The following is a 26,078-nucleotide window of genomic DNA, read 5'->3' on the forward strand; positions in this document are numbered from 1 at the left end:
AGCATTTCTCATCCTTTTCTCAGTCAGGGACCTTTAGATACAAGTATGCAAAATGCCGCAGCACCCCAGTCTAAAATGTAAAAAAAATAAATGTTACCAATCAAAGGGTAACCTGAGCCTGGAACAATACACACAACCACCTCGACGAAAGTACCTTCACATCAGAAGCCCCATCATGGTGATTCACCAATCACATCAGAGCCCCCTCTCCCCCCCCCATCATATCATCAGTGTTCTCCATATGTATTAAAGTAACCCTTAAATGTTAGAGTCCCCCCCATCATATGAGAGTGCTCTGCATGTCAGAGTTCCCCCATCATGTCGGAGTACTCCCATAACGTCAGAGTCCCCCCATCTCATCAGAGTTATCCCCATATATCAGAGCCCCCCCTATAAATCAGAGTCCCGCCATCAATCCCCTCATCTCATCAGAGCTTTCCCTATTTGTCAGAGTCCCCCCTATATGTCAGCGTCCCTCCATCACGTCAGAATACCCCCATAAGTCCCCAGTCATATCAGAGTTTACCCCCATAACATAAGAGTGCCACGTCTCATCAGAGTTCTCCCTATTTGTCAGAGTCCTCCCTATATGTCCAAATCCCCCTGTATATTAGAGTACCCCCATAACACCAGAGTCTCCCCATCTCATCAGAGTCCTCTCCATTATTCAGAGTCCACCTTATACGTCAGAGTTCACCCTATACATCAGAGTCCCCCACATCATGCCGGAGTCCCCACATCTCATCAGAGTTCTCCCTATATATCAGAGTCCCCTCTATATGTTTAGAGTCCCCCATCATGTCAGAGTACCCCTATAATACTAGAGTCTCCCCATTTCATCAGAGTTCTCCCTATTTGTCAGAGTACCTCCATAAAGTCAGTGTACCCCCATCTGATTAGACTTCACCCTATAAGTCAGAGTCCCCCATCTCATCAGAGTTTTCCCTATATATCACAGTCCCCCCTATATGTTTAGAGTCCCCTATAATGTCATAGTACCCCCATAACATCTGTGTCCCCCATCTCAACAGAGTTTTTGTATACTTCAGATTTGCCCCTTCATGTCAGATTCCCCCATCACTTCTTAGTATCCCCATCACGTCAGAGTACCCCCATAGCTTCAGAGTCTTCCCATCTCATCAGAGTTCTCCCTATACGTCAGAGCCCCGCATCACATCAGATTCACCTCATCATTGAGTCTTCTCATCACATCAGAGTCCCCCCATCACAAATCCCCCCATCACACAATCCCCCCATCACACAATCCCCTCTCCCCAGCAGAGCACTACCATTTGGCTCCAGCAGGGCAAGCAGAGGGCAGAAGGTGGAACAGGTCTGGGGGAACCAGACTTCTATCCTCGCCTGAGTGCTGGGAGTTGGTCCTGTATGCCGCCTGCTCTGGATGAGTGTCATGAGTAGCCATGGAGCGGGTGGGTTGGTCACCTTAGCACCATATAACACTGTGTGTACTGTCCTAGATCATCATTGGTTGCTATGGTGCTGGTGGTGGGCCCCGTTTGCACCATGGCAACTCATTCCACTGTTCCAGGGCAAACTGCTTACGGCACCCAAGGGAACGTAAACAGCACCCCAGGGTGCCATGGCAGCCCAGTTGAGGAACACTGGATTGCATTGCATAACTCCAGAATAAGAAAATATTGTCTAAATATGAAATACATGTGTATTATTACTTGAATTGTGGTGTGTTTCGTGTATTTCTTCCGGATCTGTGCAGTAATTCAGTGTGACACTTTACCTCTGTGCAGGACCTTCCTGTAATAAAGACCAGTCACTGCTGCTCTTTCCTTGTGCAGGGTGACTGGTCTTGTCTCCGCCCCTCCTGTAGTTTTCTGCAGGCAGCCTGTAGTGGGTGGGTTGTGCTGAACCCCACCCACAGCTCTGTTCTCCGCACAAGCTATGTACAGCACAGTGATAATGTCACCGCTACATTTACAAGGTAATACCTGGGTTTGTAAAGGCATTTGGTGCACAAAAAGTATATAACCTTTATGGCTATTGATGAATTTATTTACATAGAAAGTGTTCAGGATTTCAGCTTTAAATCAAGATGATTATTGTGTGTTTTGTAAAAAGAAAAGTGCTTTTAACATATAATTGAATAAAAGGTTTTCTTTGGATATTATGAAATATTGTTATTGCATGACAGAAAAACAAAATTCTAATGCCACCTTTAACCCGCTAACAATATATGTGTAATAAACACTTGTCTTGGCTGCACACTCTGTAATATTGGTCAACATGTCCCACAAAGCTATTCTTGTAGTAGTTATTGCAGCATGAGATCCCAATCTCCAGTATGGGAAGTTACAAAAATAATAAAAAAAATTAATCATTTGCACAGTCTGTGTAGGATTCAACGCGAAAGAACAAATTCTGTGGAGGTCTTCTCTGCTCCCTGGGGCTCTAGCAGGAAGACCCTCCACCCCCTACCTATAGCACCATGATGGGCAGAAAACGTAGGCTATCTGGAAAAATGATTGTAATTATAACAAAGGCCCTGTGCATATTTTTTGCATATGAAACAAATAACCACTTGACTACCGGGCACTTCTACCCCCTTCCTGCCCAGGCCAATTTTCAGCTTTTAGCACTGTCGCACTTTGAGTGACAATTGCTTGGTCATGCAACACTGTACCCATATGAAATATTTATCATTTCTTTTCACACAAATAGAGCTTTCTTTTGGTGGTATGTACTCACCACTGGGTGTTTTATTTTTTGCACTATAAACAAAAAAAGAGCAAAAATTTTGAAAAAATAATGTTTTTCTCTTTGTTTCTATTATAAAATTTTGCAAACAGGTAATTTTTCTCCTTCACTGATGTGCGGTGATGAGGCTGCACTGATAGGCAGCACCGACGGGCACTGATAGGCGGCACTGATGAGGTGGCACTGAAAGGCGCAACTTATATTATATGGTTTTTGGTAAATCTATAGCAAAATTCTCAAGAAAATTGTATTGTCTTAGACTGGCCATACATTATACAATTTTCTTGAGATCTGTGCTATAGATTTACCAAAAACCATATAATATGAGGTCAAACCTAAACGACACTTTCAATTGTATATAATTAGGCAGGCCCTTGCATTACTAGTTGAAGGTAAATCTAAAGGAAATTGTAAGAAAATTGTATAGTGATAGAACTAAAGGTTTGTTGGGTAACGTTTGTCTTTTTGCTGATGACACAAAGGTGTGTGATAGGGTTGATATCCCTGGAGGTGTTTAACATGGAACATGATTTGGCATTGCTGGAAGATTGATCAAAAAAGTGGAAATTGCAGATGAATGTTTCTAAATGTAAAATAATGCATCTAGGGAGAAAGAATCCCTAGAGAGAGTACAACATGGGCCAGCACTACAGAGGAAAATAACTTGGGGGTACTTATTTCAGATGATTGCAAAATGAGCAAACAGTGTAGCCAGGCAGTGGGGAAAGCAAATATAATTCTAGAATTCATCACTAGAGGGGTCACCAGCAGGAGGAAAGAGGTCCTGATTCCCCTACATAGCTCTTTAATTAGACCTCATTTAGAATGCTGCGTCCAGTTCTGGAGACCTCACTTACATAAATATATTGATAAAATCAAGAGAACAAGTCCAGAGGGCAGCATTTTCACCAGGAAATCAAAATCAAGAACACGGGGACATGACCCTAAACTAACTGGAGGAAAGTTCAAAACTAATCTCAGAAAGTATTATTTTACTGAAAGAATAGTTGAGGCTTGGAATAAACTTCCAGCAGATGGAGTGAGCCAGTCAACAGTAAATAGCTTCAAACATGCTTGGGACAAACATATGTTTCTATCTAATCCTCACTGTGGTGGTGGGTGACAATGATGTTAGCGGATGAAGAGAGATGTTGTGGAGAACTAATACTTTTGATTCACTCAATGTGGACTAAATTTGTTTATAATAGTTTATAATACTATATTTGTTTTTTTTCAGAGGAGGCTTACATCCTTTTCATTTTCTGTGGACTTTCCTTTATGCACAATTTTTTTTAAATATTTCTGTTAACAATTATTGATCATTTTATTAGTTTTATCAGCGCAAAACGTATTATTGTATTGCATGTAATTAGAGAGGATATGCTCTTATGTGTTCGCTGCTGTCTTTTAATTTATGTACAGTTTTGCATAGTTTCCACCTTGTTTTATTGACTAACAAATAGTAGACCCTTTAAGATGACCCGCTTTATATAGTACAAAATAATTTGCCCTTAAACATCTGTCATTGAACTACTGCAAAGGGTCAACTGTCATTTGATTTAATTTCCCTCAATGTAAGGCTGCACAGAGTCTGCTATAACTGTCAGTTGACTTTTTTTCCTCAGCAGGGGCGGACTGACAACTCATGGGGCCCCTAGGCAATAGGGGATCATGGGGCCCCTGTGTCCTTGCCAGGGGTGTATTTACCACAAGGCAAACAAGGCAGTTGTCTAGGGCGGCATTTTTCAGGGGGGCAACAACATTTTTCAGGGGGGCAGTGGCATTTCTCAGTGGGGCAGTGCCATCCCCTGAAAGAAGGAAAGGAAGAAGGGACACGCGCAGCACGGGGACCAGGTGGGATCTGAGAGAGGCTGCGGGCTGCTTGATGGTGTCTGCAGAGCATGACTCTTGTTCCCAGGGAGCTGTGAAGGTGGGTGTCTTATCTCTTGCCAGGGTGGGGGGGGGGGGTTTGCCAGTGTATGGGGGGCGGTGGTAGTGGAAGGCTCTCTCACGTGGGGATGGGCGGGGGACTGGGGTGTTGTTGGTCAATGTCAGGCTCTCTTCGTGGGGAAGGGGGGTGTTGGCTGGTGTCAGGGTCTCTCCATGGGGGTTGTGTTGCCTAGGGCAGCACTAAACTTAAATACACCACTGGTCCTTGCCCAAACTCAAAAAAGCCTATGAAAAAGGTACCAGGGGCATCTCATGGGGCCCCCTACTGACCCCGGGCCCTCGGGCACTGCCCGAGTTTCCAAATGGTCAGTACGCCCCTGTTCCTCAGTGATCTCTTGTAAAGAGTCTGTCAGTTGAGGTTAGTGGAACTATAGGCAAATTAAAAAATGACGCATGCTGCAGTCTAGCATTAGGCTCTGTTCACAACAACGCATTTTTTAGTGCTTTTTGCAGAAACGCACTGCAGTTCATTCAACATGGTTTCCTATGGAACATGTTCACATCTATGCTTTTTTGAGCTGCTGCATTTTTGGAAAGGGTCAGGGACTTTTTTAAAAGCAAAAAGCAGCATTTTTGCTGCAATAGAGTTCAATGGAGAAGCTGCTGAAATGCATGGTAGTGCTTTTTTGCCGCATTTTGCATTTTAATTCTGCCCAGCAACAAAACAAATTCCACTTCAAAAAAAAAATAAAGAGCTGGCTTGTAAGCAAGGATTAGTACCTCTTTTAGCGAGACACCACCCCTGGGTGGGTACTGTGGATTGGGCCAGCTTATCTCTTTATAAGCAGGGTCCCGGAAGAACCATAGTGGGTTGACTGGAAGTCTGCAAAACAACACCATGTAGGTACACAGTCTGAGTGGAGCATGCCCCTCAGGGTAGGCCTAATATAGGCCCCAATGAGAACCCATCTCAGGAAACCAAAGGATGAGATAAATGGAAGCATTGTTAACTTTGAGTTTGAACTGAACAGTAATGCTAATGTCTGATGAAAAGAGGAAGAGGTGTACGTGTGTATGGGGAAGAACTGAGCATAGTAAAGCATTCAAAAGGCTGATTGTGTGGACATTCTTCTATTCCTGGAGGAGGGTATTTTGGCTGGGAGCATGTAGTTAATCAAAATGGCTGAACACATTTGTTGTACAGGTGAACGATACCCCATCTCGTTCGTGTTGCAGGAGTATGATGAGAGGTGCCCTGAGCCAACATGATTGTTGCTGGTGGCGAATCCGGTCCTTGATTATAAGCTAGGTACATTTGGCTCTGTCCTGGCTGCCTTGAGTTCTGGCCTGACTGGTTGGGCTGAGATTTGCTCTGGTTGGCTAGGATCGGCCCATCAGAGCAATATATTATTTAGTTAGGATAGCACAGCGGTCAGGAGTAAGTAATGCAGAGTGCAGAGCAGGGGCGGCTGACAACTCACGGGGCCCCCGGGCAATAGGGGATCATAGGGCCCCTGTGTCCTTGCCCACACTCAAAAAAAGCCTATAAAAGGTACCAGGGGAATTTCTTGGGCAGTGCCAGAGTACTCAAATGGTCAGTCCGCCCCTGGTGCAGAGTTGAGTAACAAGTAATGCAGAGTGCAGAGGTCAGTAGGAAGTAATACAAAGTGCAGAGGACAATAGGAAGTAATACCGTGTGCAGAGGTTTTCAAATCTGACAGATAGTACAGGGGGGACTTCTCCCCATATTATGTCAGAGAAATGGGGGGGGGGGCAGCGGGCGCAGCTACAGCTATAGGAACATGTTACATGTTTCACCCTAAAAACAGGTGGAACATGTAACAAGTAAAAGGTGAACCTATCCATTAAGCTCAATGCTACCTTTTTAACAACTACTTTCCTTTGCTTCAGCAGGCAAAACATTTAGTATAGTGTGACCTTTTTGTTAGATAAAGTGGATGTGAACTAGGTGCAAAAGCTGGCGTCCAGGGAGACCAGATATAGTGAATGCAGGGTCTGGGGAGACCGGATATAGTGAATGCGGGGTCCGGGGAGAACGGATATAGTGAATGCAGGGTCCGGGGAGAACGGATATAGTGAATGCAGGGTCTGGGGAGACCGGATATAGTGAATGCGGGGTCCGGGGAGAACGGATATAGTGAATGCGGGGTCCGGGGAGACCGGATATAGTGAATGCGGGGTCCGGGCAGACCGGATATAGTGAATGCGGGGTCCGGGGAGACGAAGCCGACCCTGATTCCTTTTTTCCTCGTTGCTACAGACTGGGGGCTGAAGATGAGAAGAGGACTTTCATTGGTAAGGCCTTTTATCACCTCTAAGACTTTGTGTACATGGGAAGTACAAGGAGGTTATATACATGTGGATGCAGTGCTACAAAACATCTCCTCCATATGTGATATATGATGGGTATGCAAAAAAATTATAAACTATAAAATTAACGCACAAAAACAAAACAAATAAAGATAAAAATCCACATGGTGTTAAAATTACCAAAATATATGTACTATTAAATCCTAATGTTTCACCATCCTCAGAACATATTTATTCAGTGTAAATCCAACCAAATATCATTAGTCATGCAACAACAAACAGTTAATAAACACAATTTTGTGTGGAACTACAACACACCTCCCCCCATTACAATATATGACATTATAAAAGTCCTATATGGTGTTAATTAAAAGTCCAATAAAGTGCTTAATAGTGACACGTTTGTTATGTTGATCTGTTTTGTTTTTGTGGGTTTATTTTATAGCTTAGAATTTTTTGCATACCCATCATATATCACATATGGGGGAGGTGTTTTGTAGCACATCCATGTGTACATAACTTTGATTGGTTGTATCTCTTTTTGGATATGATTTTTAGGTGCTGGCAGCCACATGTTAGGAGTTTGTACACCATAGCGCTGGACCTATTGCTATTTATCAATAAAAGGGGGTGCCCAAATTCCATTCTCTATGCCCTTTGAGCGCCCCTTCTACTTCTCCATGTCATAAGGATGGATCTCAGCAATTCTTAGTAGAGTGTTACATTTTGCAGTCTTCAATGTTACCTGTAATATGTGGCCAGAGAGAGAAGTCCCTTAAATATCATGTCTACCCTATTAAAGTGTTACTAAACCAACAACAGTAAAATCAGTCTGTATATGCAGTAAAGCATGCTTGTTATACTCACTGTGGAACCCAAGGGGTTAATCCTCCGCATTGCTTACAAAGGATGTTTGATCCTGTCTTCTCTGATCCTCCCCTTCTTCTACTGTCCCCAATCCATCTGCTGATAGTACAGATCCTTGGGGGCATGCTGCACATGCTCAGTTTGGTGAGTTTTATTTTCTCTGGGAGAGTGCATGTGATTAGCACAGGGCCAATCAGCACTCTCCAAACAGAGGGTTAGGGGTCATGCAGCCTCATAGGACAATCAAGGGTGAACTAAAACTCCTCCTACAAGCTTTAACCAGTGCTCAGTCGGACACTGATAGAAGTCACAAGACTGCTCTAACTACTGATGAGAAAAGGTATTTAGCAGTTTATATTTATTAAAATAATTGCATTTCTATGTTGTGTGTACTGTGGAAGACCAGATATAGTGAATGCAGGGTCTGGGAAGACCAGATATAGTGAATGTAGGGTCCTGGGAGACCAGATATAGTGAATGCAGGGTCCGGGAAGACCAGATATAGTGAATGCAGGGTCCGGGTAGAGCGGATATAGTGAATGCGGGGTCCGGGGAGACCAGATATAGTGAATGCAGGGTCCGGGGAGACCAGATATAGTGAATGTAGGGTCCTGGGAGACCAGATATAGTGAATGCAGGGTCCGGGAAGACCAGATATAGTGAATGCAGGGTCTGGGGAAACCAGATATAGTAAATGCAGGTTTCGGGGGAGACCAGATATAGTGAATGTAGGGTCCTGGGAGACCAGATATAGTGAATGCAGAGTCCAGGGAGACCAGATATAGTGAATGCAGGGTCCGTGGAGAGCGGATATAGTGAATGCGGGGTCCGGGGAGACCAGATATAGTGAATGCAGGGTCCGGGGAGACCAGATATAGTGAATGTAGGGTCCTGGGAGACCAGATATAGTGAATGCAGGGTCCGGGAAGACCAGATATAGTGAATGCAGGGTCTGGGGAAACCAGATATAGTAAATGCAGGTTCCGGGGGAGACCAGATATAGTGAATGTAGGGTCCTGGGAGACCAGATATAGTGAATGCAGAGTCCGGGGGAGACCAGATATAGTGAATGCAGGGTCCGGGGAGACCAGATATAGTGAATGCAGGGTCCGGGGAGACCAGATATAGTGAATGCAGGGTCCGGGGAGAGCGGATATAGTGAATGCAGGATCCGGGGAGACAGGATATACTGAATACAGGGTCTGGGGAAACCAGATATAGTGGATGCAGGTTCCAGGGAGACCAGATATAGTGAATGCAGGGTCCGGGGAGACCAGATAAAGTGAATGCAGGTGTTGGGTTTAGTAACACTTTAAGAGAGTGTTAGAAAGCCAGGTGGAATATTTCCACAAGCCACACAAGTGTTGAGGGGTTCTTGAGTCCAGCATAAGGTCTAGTTGCTGTGATATCCATTGTCCTCTGGGATGGACACCATCAGTCAGTAAACTCTGAGACAAACCCTAAATGGGTGACCATCAAGGCCCCTTATGTATAGTCCTTCTTTTTTCTTCAGCTGTCACTCTGTTTGGTCCAAAGTCAGGATCTGTAGACGTAATGGTCTGTTCTACAGCACAATACTACAGTATATGGGAAATATTTCTGTGTAAGATTTTATAACTACCAAATTACAAATAAAATAATTATAAAATCACAACACATTCTTTCTAAAATTTCACTTTGCACAATAAATATATCCATTTCCGTGGGAATTTTAACCTTTAGAAGATTTCTGGCTTACGGCTGCTCGGAGTATTCTCAAGAGAGTGTCGGGAAGAAGAAGCATTTCGGCTACAGATACAGAGATCATCGCGTTGATCCCGGAGAATGCAACTAATCCAAAGAATGAACTAGGTAAAAACAGATCCCAACATGTTGGCATTGGACTGATGTAAAACGTACCTGTCACCAGATAAATAAAAACAGAAGAACATATAAAAATAAAGAAGATGGTGGCCAAAAACAAGTGTTTTTCCGTACATTGCCTGAGAATAGACATGTTTATCTCGAGTATGGGAACTGCTGGGCCTGTTTTGAAAATATTGGTTCCTGGTGTCATTGAAGGGTCTCATTTATCCAGGCCATGGTATAACTAGTAGTAGTCACATTGCACCTGAATTGTTCTGTAATGTTGAAGACATTTGTAGCTTCTACAAGCCACTTCTTCAGTTCTACCGGATGTTAGGAAGATAACCCAGCATCCATACGCACAGACATATTAATCCAGGTAACAAAATCAAAACAGGGCACACTCTCTTAGTGCATTGACGTAGTACACCAAGAATTTAATATAAAGCATAAAAATGCATACTCACAAACCGATGGGGGATAAAAACAGACAAGAAGAGTCCATAATAACAGTCCAAAGTGACGATAGACCCTTAGTGAGGTAAGCTAACGCATTTCAGGAGACGAACTCCCTTCATCAGAGCCAGTTACCATGAAACGTGTAGATGTTGATTGACCAAGAACAGGATGGGAGGTGAGAAAAGATGTGATACTTAACTAGAACTTGGTGGTACCACAACTTTCCCATCTCCGATCCAGTTCTTGGACAATCAACATCTATATATTTCTTGGTAATTGGATTAAGGTGTCTGTGCTACTGATGTAGGATTAAATGTTGGGGTATCTTCCTGCTAACCATTGGAGCTGAAGAAGTGGCTTGTAGACGCTACGAAATGTCTTCAACATTGAAGTTCAGCTGAATATGACTTACTACTACTAGTTGTAGTTCCCTGGCTGTACCTGGTTCTAATACCTTTGAGTCACTGACCTGCTGTATAATGTTGGAATTCCTTATCTCTTGTTCCAGATCAGTGATTCAGAAAGTATTAAAATGCTTGTAAACCACAGACATGAACTATGAACAAAGCATATCCTTCTATAGTGTGTACTCATTTCAGAGCACTAAGTGTCATTTCTGTCTTCTGCATTGTTTTCTGCTATCAGCATGAATCGCTTCTGACAAATTTTCCTGACACCAAAAGAAAAATGGTGACAGGGGAGGGACCTTCAGTTGACAGCCTCAGCTCTGTTCCTTTGAGTTTTCTGGAGGGTGGTGTCTTTTCCGTCCAATCAGTTCTACAGAGCTCTCCTCACTGAGCTCTGCAGAGTGTAACTTCAACTCTGCACCCCCTTTTTTTATTTTTTTTTTAACTCAGGCTTTAAAAAAACTGGACTTTGAACTGATACAGAGAAGAGAATACTGCAGATAAACAGGTACAACTTATGTACAACATATGTAGGAGGATTTGTATCACCAGAGGCCAGTCACTTCACTGGGTATATGGAAGGGTTTACAACCACTTTAAAGATAATGTATCAACATGACAACTATTCTCAAGGAGATAGTCAACAAGGGGAGCCCCCATACTTTTCCCCTAACGAGGTCACTTTAGATTCACTTGCAGTTCAAACTCACAATTGACCTAAACACTGCATGCATATTTCTATTATGTTGCCATTCTGAATGAGGTAATTGAATTGTACTATAAACCATGTGATGACCCAGGTGGGACTTGAACCCACAATCTCCAGCTCTGGAGGCTGATGCCTTCTCCCAGGGGCGTATATACAAGGCAAACAAGGCATTTACCTAGGGCAGCATTTTTCAGGGGGGCAGCACTGTCCCCTGGAAGAAGGGACTGAAGAAGGGACACATGCGGCATGGGGATCAGGTGGGATCTGAAAGAGGCTGCGGGCTGGTTGACAGTATATGCAAAGCCCAACTCTCATTCTCAAGGATGTCCAGAGCTGTGAAGGCGAGCGTCTTTCTCTCTCTTGCCAGGTGGGGAAGGCGGTGTATGGGGGGCAATGGTAGTAGAAGGCTCTTTCAGGTAGGGGGGGCAGGGGTGTTGTTGGTCAAGGTCTCAGGCTCTCTCCACCACGGTGGTGGGGAAGTGGTGTTGGTTGGTGTCAGGCTCTCTATACAGGGGGGGGGGCGATTTTTGTGTTGCCTAGGGCAGTACAAAACCTACATACACCACTGCCTTCTCCATTAGGCCACTGGGCCAACTATAGGGAAGCTATGTAACGCCGCAGTATCTTTCTGCAGTTTCTGTGGACCCCTTGACGTGCTATAGGTAATCTAGGTCTATTGAGATTCTTGCTGTTAGGGAGATTGCTGAAAGATACCCTCTAAAAAAAATTGGAGCAAACAAAAAAAATGTCCTTTTGCCCATAGCAGCCAGAGAGGTTTCATCTCTTTTATCGTAGATAAGAAAATGAAAAGAGGAACTTGATTGGTTATTATCTTTCACACCCCTGCCCAAGCTCTACTTGTATTTTTCTCTAATGGAGAAAGCATGAGCTCTGGAGGCTCTTTTAGGCCACTGGGCCCACTATAGGGAACCTATGTAACTCAGCAGTATCTTTCTGCAGTTTCTGTGCACCCCCTGATGTGCTATAGGTAAGCTAGGTCCATTGAGTTTCTTGCTATGAGGGAGATTGCTGAAAGATACCCTCTAGAAAATGAAAGAAGGAACTTGATTGGTTATTATCGTTCACACCACTGCCCAAGCTCTACTTGTATTTTTCTCTAATGGAGAAAGCATGAGCTCTGGAGGCTGATGCCATCTCCATTAGGCCACTGTGCCCACTATAGGGAACCTATGTAACTCCGCAGTATCTTTCTGCAGTTTCTGTGGACCCCTTGACATGCTTTAGGTAAGCTAGGTCCATTGAGATTCATGCTATTAGGGAGATTTCTGAAAGATACCCTCTAGAAAATGAAAGAAGGAACTTGATTGGTTATTATCATTCATACCACTGCCCAAGCTCTACTTGTATTTTTCTTGTTTTCTTTTTGTCTGCAGATGCCAAAAGAACAAATAAACATGGAGGACGTTTGTCAGCTCAGGTGATCAGTACCGCCATCCAGGCCTGTGAGGCCTACCTGAACAGCCTGGAACATGATGACATTGACATGGAAACATGCTCAGCTTCCATCATGACAGATACAGCGTGGGAAGAATTTCTGCGTCATTATTATCAGGTCATCCAGTAAGTGAACACCCAAGGAATCATTTATGATGTAATTTTTTTTTTTACATCCAAACATGATGTCATTTTTATATTATCAGACATCTGGCGTGAACTCAAAATTCCAGGCAGATATAAAAAAAAACATTCAAAATAAAAATTATATTATTAATGAATAATAATATTTAGTGCTGTGCTCCCGTGCTAAATTAATTATATAAAAAAATTTGCAACAGTGATTATCAGTTCATAATCAAACTATATACTCAAAAACATATTAAAATAACAAAAACAATATAATATAATAGCCTTGATGCAAACAATTTGTGTGCTAAATGAACAGTCCTCTTGATAAATCCAAAAACTCGTGTCACCAAATGGGGAAAAACACCGATGAATATTAATATATATTGCGCTCACCTCCAATTTTTCCCTGATATATAAATAGGCAAAAAACACTTTTTGTCCTGACAGGACAGATGAAAACTACTCCTGCTCCAGATCTCTCACTCAGCTGGTTGCATGTTGTTGTATGCTAATGATCCACCTGGTGTCTCTCCACAATGCTGCTTAACCTCCCTGGCGGTTTTCCCGAGTGTAGCTGGGGGTAAAATTTCAGTACCACAAGCGTTATCCCCGAGCTACACTCGGGCTTACCATGCGGCGCTGCATAGGGAGTCCGTGCAGCACTTACCTTGTCCTTCGTTCCCTCGATGTGTCCCCTGTAGCGTCCCCGGCCATCTCCTCCGGCCGATGCCGGCATCCGGCTTCTGTGTTCCGGTTCCCGTGACGTCGGGACATACGGGCGCCGCCAGCGGAGGGAAATTTAAAAAATTTAAAAAACGTCATTTTATTTTTTTCAATTTTACATAGTAAAACATTGCTGTTTCATCCCATTTCACATACATATTGTCCCTAGTGCTTTGTCCTGTGCCCTGCCTGCATTTTCTCTGTTCTTTCTGCCTGGAAACTGAGAAACGTCCATGGCGTCCAAAAAGTGTCCCTTTACGTCAAAAGCGGTTTTAGATCAGCTAGAGAACAGCGATAGTAAATCAGAACCACTTGCAGAATTGAATGATAATGATTTGTGAGGAAATTTTCCTAAAAATTACAGCCTACAATAAAAAACTATTTCCATGCGAAAAAATGGTACCGCTTTCAGCACAAAAAATCGGAAAGAATCATACCGCTAGGGAGGTTAATAAGATGGATATGGAAGGATTCCTCACTCGCACCTCCAGGGCTCTATTTGTCTATATATCCCCTCCAGAATATTCTGATCACTGGAGCTGGGTGTAAGGTGCCACCATAGCATGACTTCTGTAGTACTGAAATGGAGCTGAGTAACTTCACCAAAAAAAAAAATATCACTTGATTTTTATAAAAAAAACATTGTTTAATTCTGGGAGGTATTCATTAATAAGTTAATACATTTTTTAAAATGCAACTAGTGTAACAACCTGAATATGACTTGGTAGCGGCCTCTTGCGGTCCTTGTTCAAACCTAGAGGTAGGAATAGCCGTAGGAACACTTCAGGTGTGCTGCATGCAAATATACTAAAAGGGAACAAGATGAGAGGAAGAGCAAGCAGGAGGATGATCTCAACAGTCTGCTGCTATCTTTATCCAATCAGTGGGATAGGAGTAGAAAGAGGACATCACTGTATTTCTGAACTGTAAGTGGCATATTCACCTGGCTGTGATGTATGATGGGGCTGTGTCAATCTTTGGACTGGACAGACAGATAATAAAAATGCATCAGAATGGAAGAGCAGGTTGAAGTGTTTCTTGACTAAATAAAGTTGTTTAGGAGATGAAGGTTTGCAGTATGTTGTCTTGCCTCGTAGAATATGCTAGCAGAACAAGGTAACAAGCCCCAATGCTTGGTCATGACTGGAATGTGTAGCTTGGGGGGATGGGTGAATGGAATCATGGAACCGGAAATACCTACCGTAACATTATAATAGTACAGTATGTTCTGGCTGTTAAATAATCACTTCCTATCTCATTGCAGTGATGGAGCTGTGATAGACCAATCGTCCTCCTATGTGGACCAGTGTGATCATGTTTTAAGACGATTGGCAGACATGAACCCACAGCTGGACATTGAAGGAGACAGAAACATCTGGATTGTTAAACCGGGTGCCAAATCCAGAGGTAGAGGTGAGAGAACAAGAATCACATGGCCTTATGTCCTACCATACCTTGCCATACTGGCGTACCCAATCCATTTTGTCTGGAAGTTTCGTTTTCTCTGCCACAATTCATTACATCAAAAGAGTCAGCCCACCTAAGACTAATTTATTGGTTAGGAATGGAGAGTGGTTGATGTTGGAGTATTATATGCAGCCAATTATTATCTAGCACCTCACAGACCCTGAAGAGCTAGTAGTCAACATGTGTCAAGCGCCTATGAATCTACTTTAGAGATACACTCACCAGCTACTTTATTACGTACACCTTGCTAGAACCAGGTTGGACTCCCTTTTGCCTTCAGATCTACCTCCATTCTTTGTGGCATAGATTTAACAAGATGTTGGAAACATTCCTCAGAGATTTTGGCCCATATTGACATGATAGCATTACGCAGTTGCTGCAGATTTGGCGGCTGCCCTTCCATGATGCGAATCTCCCGGTCCACCACATCCCCAAAGGTGCTTTATTGGATTGAGATTTGGTGATTGTGGAGGTCATTGGAGTACAGTGAACTCATTTTCATGTTCAAGAAACCAGTTTGAGATGATTTGAGCTTTGTGACGCGGTGCATTATCCTGCTGGAGATAGCCATCAGAAGATGGGGACACTGTAGTCATAAAGGGATGGACATGGTCAGCAACAATACTCGGGTAGGCCATGGCTTTTAAACGATGCACAGTTGGTACTAAGGGGCCCAAAGTGTGTGAAGAATATATCCCTCACACCATTACACCACCACCAACAGCCTGAACTGTTGATACAAGGCAGGATGGATCCATACTTTCATGTTATTTACACCAAATTCTGACCCTACCATCTGAATGTCGCAGCTGAAATCGAGACTCATTAGAACAGGCAACATTTTTCCAATCTTCGTTTGTCCAATTTTGGTGAGCCTGTGCGAATTGTAACCTCCGTTTCCTGTTCTTAGTTGACAGGAGTGGCACCCGGTGTGGTCGCCTGCTGCTGTAGCGCATCCGTTTTAAGGTTCAACGTATTGTGCATTCAGAGATGGTCTTCTGCATACCTTGGTTGTAACGAGTGGTTATCTTAGTTACTGTTGCCTTTCTATGATCTCAAACCCCAGTCTACCCATTCTCCTCAGACCTCTAACATCAACAAGGCATTTTCGTCCACACAACATCCGCTCACTGGATATTTTCTCTTTTTCGGACCATTCTCTGTAAACCCTAGAGATGGTTGTGCGTGATAATCCCAGTAGATCAGCAGTTATGAAATTCTCAGACCAGCTTGTCTGACACCAACAACCAGGCCACATCCAGAGTCACTTAAATCCCCTTTCTTCCCTATTCTGATGCTCGGTTTGAACTTCAGCAAATTGTCTTCACCACATCTAGATGCCTAAATGCATTGAGTTACTGCCATGTGATTGGCTGATTAGTAGTTTGTGTTACCACACAATTGAACAGGTGTACCTAATAAAGAGGCCGGTGGAGCACATGGAAGAAACACAGGAGCACATGGAAGAAAACTGTGCAAACACAGAGAGCAGATACAGACTCCATGCAGATGATTGGGACCTGATAAGAACTGCACCCTAGACCCTAGCATTGCAATACTGTACAACAAAATAGTTCTAGTTGTTCCATATGTGTTGAGATCATCCAAGTTACAGGCAGATGGATGCGGTTGGCGGAATCTCTAACATGGTTGAACTTCCTTGTCCTGTCATAATTATGAAATACCATCTTGACCTAAGGGCCAGGAACCCACCGCATGCTATGACAGAGAAAGAAAAAGCAGCCATGGAACAGGGTCCAGACCATGGCCCCTTCAGGCCTCATGCACACAGGGGCTTTTTGCAGCTACTTTTAGGGGCGTTTTCAGCCCTCCATGTTATCCTATGTATCCATGCACACAAACATTAGGAGCTTTTAGTGGCAGTAGTGTTTACCAGCAGGAAAAAAAACCCATGGCCAGTGCGTCCAGGAGCAGCAGCGTTTTGTCAGAAAAATGCTTGATGTGTCTAAACGCGTATTAATGATAGGCGCTTATAATTCTCGCCAATGAAATGGGTTATCGCCAAAGCACTTGACACCTGTAAACGCGCCTAAATGCCTGTAAAACTGTTAGACACTTTGATAAGAGTCAGGCGTTTTTTTTGCCAAAACGCAGCTGCCAAGAGGAGGAGCTTTTTTAAAACGTCCTGTGTGCATGAGGCCTTAACGTGTAATTTTAGATATACATAATGAGATGGCACCACTCCCACCCTGCTAAATTCCAGAAAGTTTTCAGGCCATCTAGGAGATTCAGTCACATACGTGAGTTTTTGGTCTTCCTCAGGATGTCATCCCCAGTGGAGTTGACTAGTAGTTACCTGATCTAGTTCCAAGAGAAACCTCCCACCTACAGTTCCTTGAAAAAGAATTCATACCCCTTGAAATTTTCCACATTTTGTCATGTTACAACCAAAAACGTAAATGTATTTTTAATTGGGATTTTATGTGATAGACCAACACAAAGTGGCACATAATTGTGAAGTGGAAGGAAAATGATAAATGGTTTTCACACTTTTTTACCTTTACTCTGATAACCCTAACTAAAATCTAGTGGAATCAATTGTCTTCAGAAGTCACCTAATTAGTAAATAGAGTCCACTTGTGTGTGATTTAATCTCAGTGTAAATACAGCTGTTCTGTGAAGCCCTCAGAAGTTTGTTAGAGAACATTAGTGAACAAACAGCATCATGAAGGCCAAGGAACACATCACACAGGTCAGGGATAAAGTTGTGGAGAAGTTTAAAGCAGGGTTAGGTTATAAAAAAATATCCCCAGCTTTGAACATCTCACGGAACACTGTTCAATCCATCATCCAAAAATGGAAAGAGTATGGCACAACTGCCAACCTACCAAGACATGGAAGTCCACCTAAACTGAAAGGCTGGGCAAGGAGAGTAATAATCATAGAAGCAGCCAAGAAGCCTATGGTAACTCTGGTGGAGCTGCAGGGATCCACAGCTCAGGTGGGAGAATCTGTCCACAGGACAACTAATAATCGTGCACTCCACAAATCTGGTCTTTATGGATGAGTGGAAAGAAGAAAGCCATTGTTGAAAGAAAGCCATAAGTCCCATTTGCTGTTTGCGAGAAGGCATGTGGGGGGGGGGGGGCACAGCAAACATGCGGAAGAAGGTGCTCTGGTCAGATGAGAACAAAATTGAACTTTTTGGCCTAAAAGCAAAACGCTATGTGTGGCGGAAAACTAACTCCGCACATCACCCTGAACACACCACCCCCATCGTGAAACATGGTGGTGGCAGCATCATGTTGTGAGGATGCTTTTCTTCATCAGGGACAGGGAAGCTGGTCAGAGTTGATGGGAAGATGGATGAAGCTAAATGCAGAGCAATCTTGGAAGAAAACCTGTTAGAGTCTGCAAAAGACTTGTGACTGGGGCGGAGGTTCAGCTTCCAGCAGGACAACGACCCGAAACAACCAGCCAGAGCTACAATGGAATTGTTCCGATCAAAGCATATTTATTATTATTATAATACATGATTTCTATAGCGCCAATAGTTTGCACAGTGCTTTAGAAAATGAAGGTAGACTATACAGTTACAATACAATTTTGTTCAAGAGGGAAACAGATGTGTTAGAATGGCCCAGTCAAAGTCCAGACCTAAATCCAATGGAGAATCTGTGGCAAGACTTGAAAATTGCTGTTCAAAGACGCTCTCCATCCAATCTGACAGAGCTTGAGCTATTTTGCAAAGAAGAACGGGCAAAAATGTTCCTTTCTGAATGTGCAAAGCTGGTAGAGACATCCTCAAAAAGACTTGCAGCTGTAATTGCAGTGATAGGTGGTCCTACAAAGTATTGACTCTGGGGGGCTGAATACAAATGCACGCCACACTTTTCACATATTTATTTGTAAAACATTTGGAAAACCATTTCTCATTTTCCTTCCACTTCACAATTACCGTATTTTTCGCTCCATAAGACGCACCTGACCATAAGACGCACCTAGGTTTTAGAGGCAGAAAACAGGAAAAAAAAATTCTGAACTAATGGACTGCAGACATAGTACAGGAGATGACCAGAGACTGCGGACACAGTACAGGAGATGACCAGAGACTGTGGACACAGTACAGGAGATGACCAGAGACTGCAGACACAGTACAGGAGATGACCAGAGACTGCAGACACAGTACAGGAGATGACCAGAGACTGCAGACACAGTACAGGAGATGACCAGAGACTGCAGACACAGTACAGGAGATGACCAGAGACTGCAGACACAGTACAGGAGATGACCAGAGACTGCAAACATAGTACAGGAGATGACCAGAGACTGCGGACACAGTACAGGAGATGACCAGAGACTGCGGACACAGTACAGGAGATGACCAGAGACTGCGGACACAGTACAGGAGATGACCAGAGACTGCGGACACAGTACAGGGATGACCAGAGACTGCGGACACAGTACAGGGATAACCAGAGACTGCGGACACAGTACAGGGATGACCAAAGACTGCGGACACAGTACAGGGATGACCAGAGACTGCGGACACAGTACAGGGATGACCAGAGACTGCGGACACAGTACAGGAGATGACCAGAGACTGCGGACACAGTACAGGAGATGACCAGAGACTGCGGACAGCACAGGGGATGACCAGAGACTGCGGGCATAGTACAGGAGATGACCAGAGACTGCGGACAGCACAGGGATGACCAGAGACTGTGGATAGTACAGGGGATGACCAGAGACTGTGGACAGTACAGATGACTGCTGACCTTTGGGGAGGGGGGGAGCGGGTACCTGAATTTGACAGATACCCGCCCCCACTTCCGCGGAGTTGTTCTTTCATCTTACCTGTTTCTCTATCCAGCCGCGCGCTGTCTTCCCGGCTTCTGTAATGGTGCTCGGCATGACAGCCGGGTGCCCAGTGCGCATGAGCGAGAAGCACTTGCGCTTTGTGATTGGTCCGGCGGCTTTGGGATCTGTCATGTGTCCCAGGTGCCGCCTTACCATTCACAAAAAGCACCGCTTCTTGCGCATGCGCACTTGGCACCCGGCTGTCATGCCCACACTACAGAAGCCAGGAAGACCGCGCCGCTGGATAGAGGAACGGGTAAGATGAAAGAACAACTCCACGGAAGTGGGAGCGGGTACCTGTCAAATTCAGGTACCCGCTCCCCCTCCCTCTCCAAAGGTCAGCAGTCATCTCTATAAGGTCCCGCTGTAGAGCTGAGCGGCCGGCCCGGTATTCTGACACGGCGGCAGTGGAAATACCGAACCGGCCGCTCCATATTCGCTCCATAAGACGCACTGACATTTTCCCCCCTTTTTTGGGGGGAAAAAAGTGCGTCTTATGGAGCGAAAAATACGGTATGTGCCACTTTGTGTTGGTCTATCACATAAAATACCAATCAGACACATTTACATTTTTGGTTGGAACATAACAAAATGTGGAAAATTTCAAGAGATATGAATACTTTTTCAAGGCACTGTGTATAAGTGGACCACCACTTCTGAAAGCTATCAATAACATCAGTTACTTTTCACTTCTTGCACTATAAAAGACCAGCAATGGAGAACTGTGGTAACATCTTGATTGTGTTACAGGCTGCAGTAGACATCCCTCAATACATTGGGATAAATTTGCTGGTTGAAGGAGCCATGGTGAAAAATCCACGTGTCCCTCTTCCAAGACAACCCACTAACCTTGTCAACCCAGGCATGACTCACCTGATCAACCACCAAAGATCTCTCTCCATGGTGCAAGCCAAGGTGTCAACAGCAACAAGCTTTGTTGGGCCTCATGATACCACCAGACACCCACCCGCCATCCCATATTCAACATTCAAAGCAAATTATCGTACCAAAACACTGCACACCTTGAACAGGGCAAAAACCACAGTCATAGATAAAGAAAACAAAGCAACGACAGAAGCTCGGTGCGGATCAGAGAGCGTAGAGTTGGTCAGGCTTTCTGAGAAGTTTGGTGTTGATCACAAGAACACAAAATCGCTCATGCAAGGAGTAAGCACAGCAAAAGTCATACAGCTTCACCAACGTTTGCTTGCCACTCCTAAGCTGTGTGTTTCGGAAAAGCCTTCTTTAACAAAACACCTGATTGGGCAGAAAGATGCATCACGTTTGGATCTGAAGATTACAAGCCTTGACTCAGGAGAAATACAGCTTCTTAAGAGGGTGACGAGGGCAGGTAAAGAGATCTGTCATTTATAAAACATACACTCATAATTTGTCCAAGAAGGAGTTTAATTGGTTGATTGCTTCTAGTTTTTAAAGCGGAGCTCCACCCAAAAGGTAAGTTCCGCTTTAAGGACTGCTTCCCCGCTCCCTATTAAGGATTAGTACCTTTGGGGGGTGGGGGGGAGCGGGTACCCGAATTTGACAGGTACCCGCTCCCATTTCCGGTCCGATTGCCTAGGCGATCGAAAGCGGAAGGTGTCCTCCCTCCCTGTAGTCTTTTGGGACATGTGACAGGTCCCAGAAGACTACAGGACCATTCAGGAAGCGCAGTGCTACTCGCACATGCGCAGTGGGTACTCGGCTGTGAAGCCGCAAGCTGTCACAGCCGGGTGCCCACACTGAAGATGCCGGCCTCCTGGAATACAGGACAGCCGGTGAAACGGGCTACGGGGGACACACCGCGGGACCGAGGGACAGGTAAGTGGCTGTTTTTTATTAAAAGTCAGGAGCTACAGTTTTTGTAGCTGCTGACTTTTATTTTTTGACAGGGTGAACTTTAACTGGATAATACACTTTTAATGGCGATCGCTTTTCCATTTGACGTATAAGGGCTACCCAAGGGCTGTGGTAAAGCCAATATCTCCAACTAGACATGTATGAATCATTTCATTACAAATTGAAATTCCGACAAAATTTTTGTTATTCAGAGATTCAGATGTATCAGAATCTCTGAATCACAATAGCAAATTTCAACAAATGTGAAAGAATTATAATGAAAACAACGAATGCTTTCGTATTCATTTGTTTAACCCCTCGCCCTCCAGAGGATTTACCCCCCCTTCCTGACCAGGCCATTTTTTCCGATACGGCGCTGCATTACTTTAACTGACAATTGCGCGGTCATTCAACACTGCACCCAAATGAAATTTATGTCCTTTTTTCCCACAAATAGAGCTTTTTTCCGGTGGTATTTGATCACCTGTGCGTTTTTAGTTTTTTGCACTTTAAACAAAAAGACCAACAATTTTGAGAAAAACAATATTTTTCACTTTTAGCTATTAAACATGTCCAGTAAAAAAATAAAAAAAATCAAATTTCGTCATAAATTTAAGCCAAAATGTATTCTGCTACATGTCTGGGTGGTGATCAGCAACTTATAGCGGGACTGCAGCGAGCATTCTGGGGGGGGACTGATTAACTATAGTAAATGTAGATCACTAATTCTCCCCAACTCTTTTTAAGCACACTTCACCTCTACCCTTAGAGGTGTACAAATATAAACATAAATATGCTCAGTGAAAATTAATAAATGAAACCCTTCATTAGATAATAATTTCAAATTAAAGTCCAAAATCTATATGAAAATAATTAAAAAATTGAAAACCGAAATGTCCAAAAAAAAAAAAAAATATATATCCAATATCCCAATAAAATAAATAAATAAATACGTGTAGTCCAAAAATTGATTCAAGTGTAAAAACTCTCCGCTGCTTGCAAAAACTTGATTACCTCAAAAAAAAAATATACACAGTGCATTATCCTTTATAAATCAAAAATTTACATGTGAAATCACTCCAGTAATATTCACCCAAGTGAAAACAAGTGTATATATCAAACCACATACACATGCAATATACAGTGCAAAACCATGCATGTGAAACACTCTACTGTGCTCAAAAACTCATAACACAGTGCACACTTCTATCAGGGTAAGGAGTGAATACCCTTACCAATATTCAAAACAATTTATGCTTTGATCTCAATCCACAGAAATTGCCTGATGATATAAATCCTCTTGCAGATGTCCTCAGGGTTTGCTTTGATCCTATAACACTGTATGGATCCTTCCACCCTAGCAACTCAGATATGTTTCCACCATATACGCCAGTCAGATACCCATATATAAGGAACAAATCATAGTGTAATACTGCCACATACTAAGATCCAAACTTTTAATCATACTGCTTACATTAAAAACATCTTTCCATCGCATAAAGCATATAGAAACCTTTCTGCCATCCAGGATCCAGGAGAGTCCTAATCGCAAGTACTTTAACTGACAATTGCGCGGTCATTCAACACTGCACCCAAATGAAATTTATGTCCTTTTTTCCCACAAATAGAGCTTTTTTCCGGTGGTATTTGATCACCTGTGCGTTTTTAGTTTTTTGCACTTTAAACAAAAAGACCAACAATTTTGAGAAAAACAATATTTTTCACTTTTAGCTATTAAACATGTCCAGTAAAAAAATTAAAAAAATCAAATTTCGTCATAAATTTAAGCCAAAATGTATTTTGCTACATGTCTGGGTGGTGATCAGCAACTTATAGCGGGACTGCAGCAAGCATTCTGGGGGGGAACTGATTAACTGCCACTGATATCCCCAGTGAGACTAATACAGTAGTTAGTGCTAATAAAAAAAGCACTGATACTGCACTAAAGGCACTGGGCAGGAAGGGGTCATTATATGGGGCGATCAAAGGGTTAACTGTGTGCTGTTTCATATTATGTGCTGTGTGGGTGCTTTCAACTGTAAGCACACTGCTTTGCATGGCTCTGCACAGACATTTCCCCCCATTTTTTTTTAGCTAAAAATATGGTATTTAATGAATGAATCCAACATGAAACAAAATAAAAGAAAAAATTCCTTTCTTCTGAGTACTCTACACTAAACTGAGCATGCTAGGTGAGGTTGATTATCTACCTCACGGGTGTCAAACTGGTGGCCGTCCAGCTGTTGCCAAACTACAAGTCCCATGAGGCATTGCAAGATTGACAGTTACAAGCATGACTCCCAAAGGCAGAGGCATGATGGGACTTGTAGTTTCGCAACAGCTGGAGGGCCGCCAGTTTGACACCCCTGATCTACCTATAGTGTACTGACATCTTTAACAGTCCAATCTTTAACAAACTCGTGCAGACTCCACCTCCACAACATCGCCAAAATACGCGCGTTCCTAACCCCAGAAACCACTAAACAGCTCATCCACTTCCTCATCATATCACGACTCGACTACTGCAACTCCCTCCTCACTGGCCTGCCTCGCCGCTGGCTATCCCCGCTTCAGTCCATCCTGAATACGGCTGCCAGACTCATTCACCTTTCCAACCGCTCCATTTCCGCCACCCCCCTCTGCCAATCCCTCCACTGGCTTCCGATTGCGCAATGGATCAAATTCAAAATCCTAACAGTGACGTACAAAGCTGTCCACCATACTGCCCTGAACTACATCACTGACCTAATATCCAAGTACCACCCAGCACGCACTCTCCGCTCGTCACAAGACCTCCTTCTCTCTAGTTCCCTGGTCTCCTCCTCCCATGCCCGCCTCCAGGACTTCTCCAGGGTGTCACCCATCCTCTGGAACTCCCTGCCCCAACCCATCAGATTATCACGTACTCTCCTCTCCTTTAGGTGCACCCTGAAAACCCATCTCTTCAGGGAAGCCTACCCCACCCCCTGCTAACTTGCCGACCTCCTCCACTCTTCCTACCACTCCATCCCCCACAGCTATCTCCTCCTGTACCACCATCCCCTCCCTCCTAGATTGTAAGCTCGAAAGAGCAGGGCCCTCGATCCTCTCATGTTTTGCATTGTATTGTTATTGTTCTGTCCCCCTTTGTAATGTACAGCACTGAGCGAACTATCGGCGCTTTATAAATACTGTATAATAATAATAATAATCTTGAATGTTAGTGTCCAGATCCTCCTGTAGGTGGCAGTATAGCCATAACATGGAATTTAGAGCTGTGTCCCTAATAGAACATATAGAAAATGATGCTGGTATCCCCTATATGTAAAATAGACCTTGTTACTAAACTAACCTTCTTTATCATGCAGGACTTGACTCCCATCGGATGCCCTGCCTGTTCTGTAAGGGAATCTCCTCTCTGCAAGCCACATGTAGCTGTTGTAAGAGCACCAAACTCCCCCCTAAACCAATCCGCTTCCAGCTATCCAAAGGGACGCATCTCAGCAGGTTCCACGGAGGAGCACAACAGCTCTCGGCACGAGGAACCGCCATCATCACATCCTTGCTGCTGTGATCTCACCTGTCAGTCCATGCATCGACCTTTGGTTTTAAAGAGACTCTGTCACCTTAAAAACATGAAAGCTGCAGGTATACAGTGCCTATATTTTTTTTTTTAAGGTGACAGAGTCTCTCTAAAGTCAACCTATCACCAACTCAGACCTTACCAATGCAGACTAGACAGTATTGAAAGGTATCTCTTGCATTAGAATCTGTCGCTGCGGCATGATACTGTAAAACATGCAATATGCAAACACTGACTTTTTCAAAAGTCAGCAGTTGGAATCGCTTCCTGCACCTCCCTATATACACATTGCATTGTGGGATGTTTGGGGACATTTTCAGCCTCAACATCTCCAAAGACAGAAAGTTGAATATTGTAGGCCACGGAGTTGTTGAGGCTCCTCGGGGGCCCTGCAGTGGAAGACTCATGTAACCAATCAGAACCCGGTGCTGTCTTATCTTCATTGGTAAACATAGCCATATCAGTTGGGGGAGTGGCAGGTTTGTTTTAGAGAAACATGGAGGCTGCCATTGTTGATGGGTCTATCTGAAAATGTTGGCTGCCTGGCTGTTTCTTGCTTCAATAACTTGTGACCTGGAAAAAGCACTCAGGATTTGACTCTTCTGTGACTTTCTCTACATTCTTGATCCAAGGGGTGACTCAAAGTATTGAACTAGTAGCTTCTCTGCACCAAAAAAAATTAGCACTTTAAACTGAGTCATCCAATGTCTTCTAATACTGCTGCTGTTGCTGTCTTTACAATCAGCCTCTAAGAAGCCCAGGACCCTGGGTGTTTGGGCCATTCCACAGTCTTCACTGGTGTCTTCACTGGTGCTACCTTCTCCGAGCTTCCCTCTTTAAAAAC

The 26,078-nt window shown here is 43.8% G+C and overlaps 1 protein-coding gene across 1 annotated transcript; it reads left to right on the top strand.

Annotated features, from left to right (window-relative positions):
- The first annotated feature begins 20,550 nt into the window (after positions 1-20,550).
- On the top strand, positions 20,551-21,210 carry LOC149461192 (tubulin tyrosine ligase 3-like). Its single transcript, XM_089678807.1, has one exon. The coding sequence runs from the start codon at positions 20,551-20,553 to the stop codon at positions 21,208-21,210; it is 660 nt and encodes a 219-aa protein (XP_089534933.1).
- The last annotated feature ends 4,868 nt before the right edge of the window (positions 21,211-26,078 follow it).

Source organism: Staurois parvus, unplaced genomic scaffold (assembly GCF_062004578.1).
Source record: "Staurois parvus isolate SC_StPar_1 unplaced genomic scaffold, SC_StPar_1.0 ptg000209l, whole genome shotgun sequence".
In the NCBI taxonomy this organism is placed as follows: domain Eukaryota; kingdom Metazoa; phylum Chordata; class Amphibia; order Anura; family Ranidae; genus Staurois; species Staurois parvus.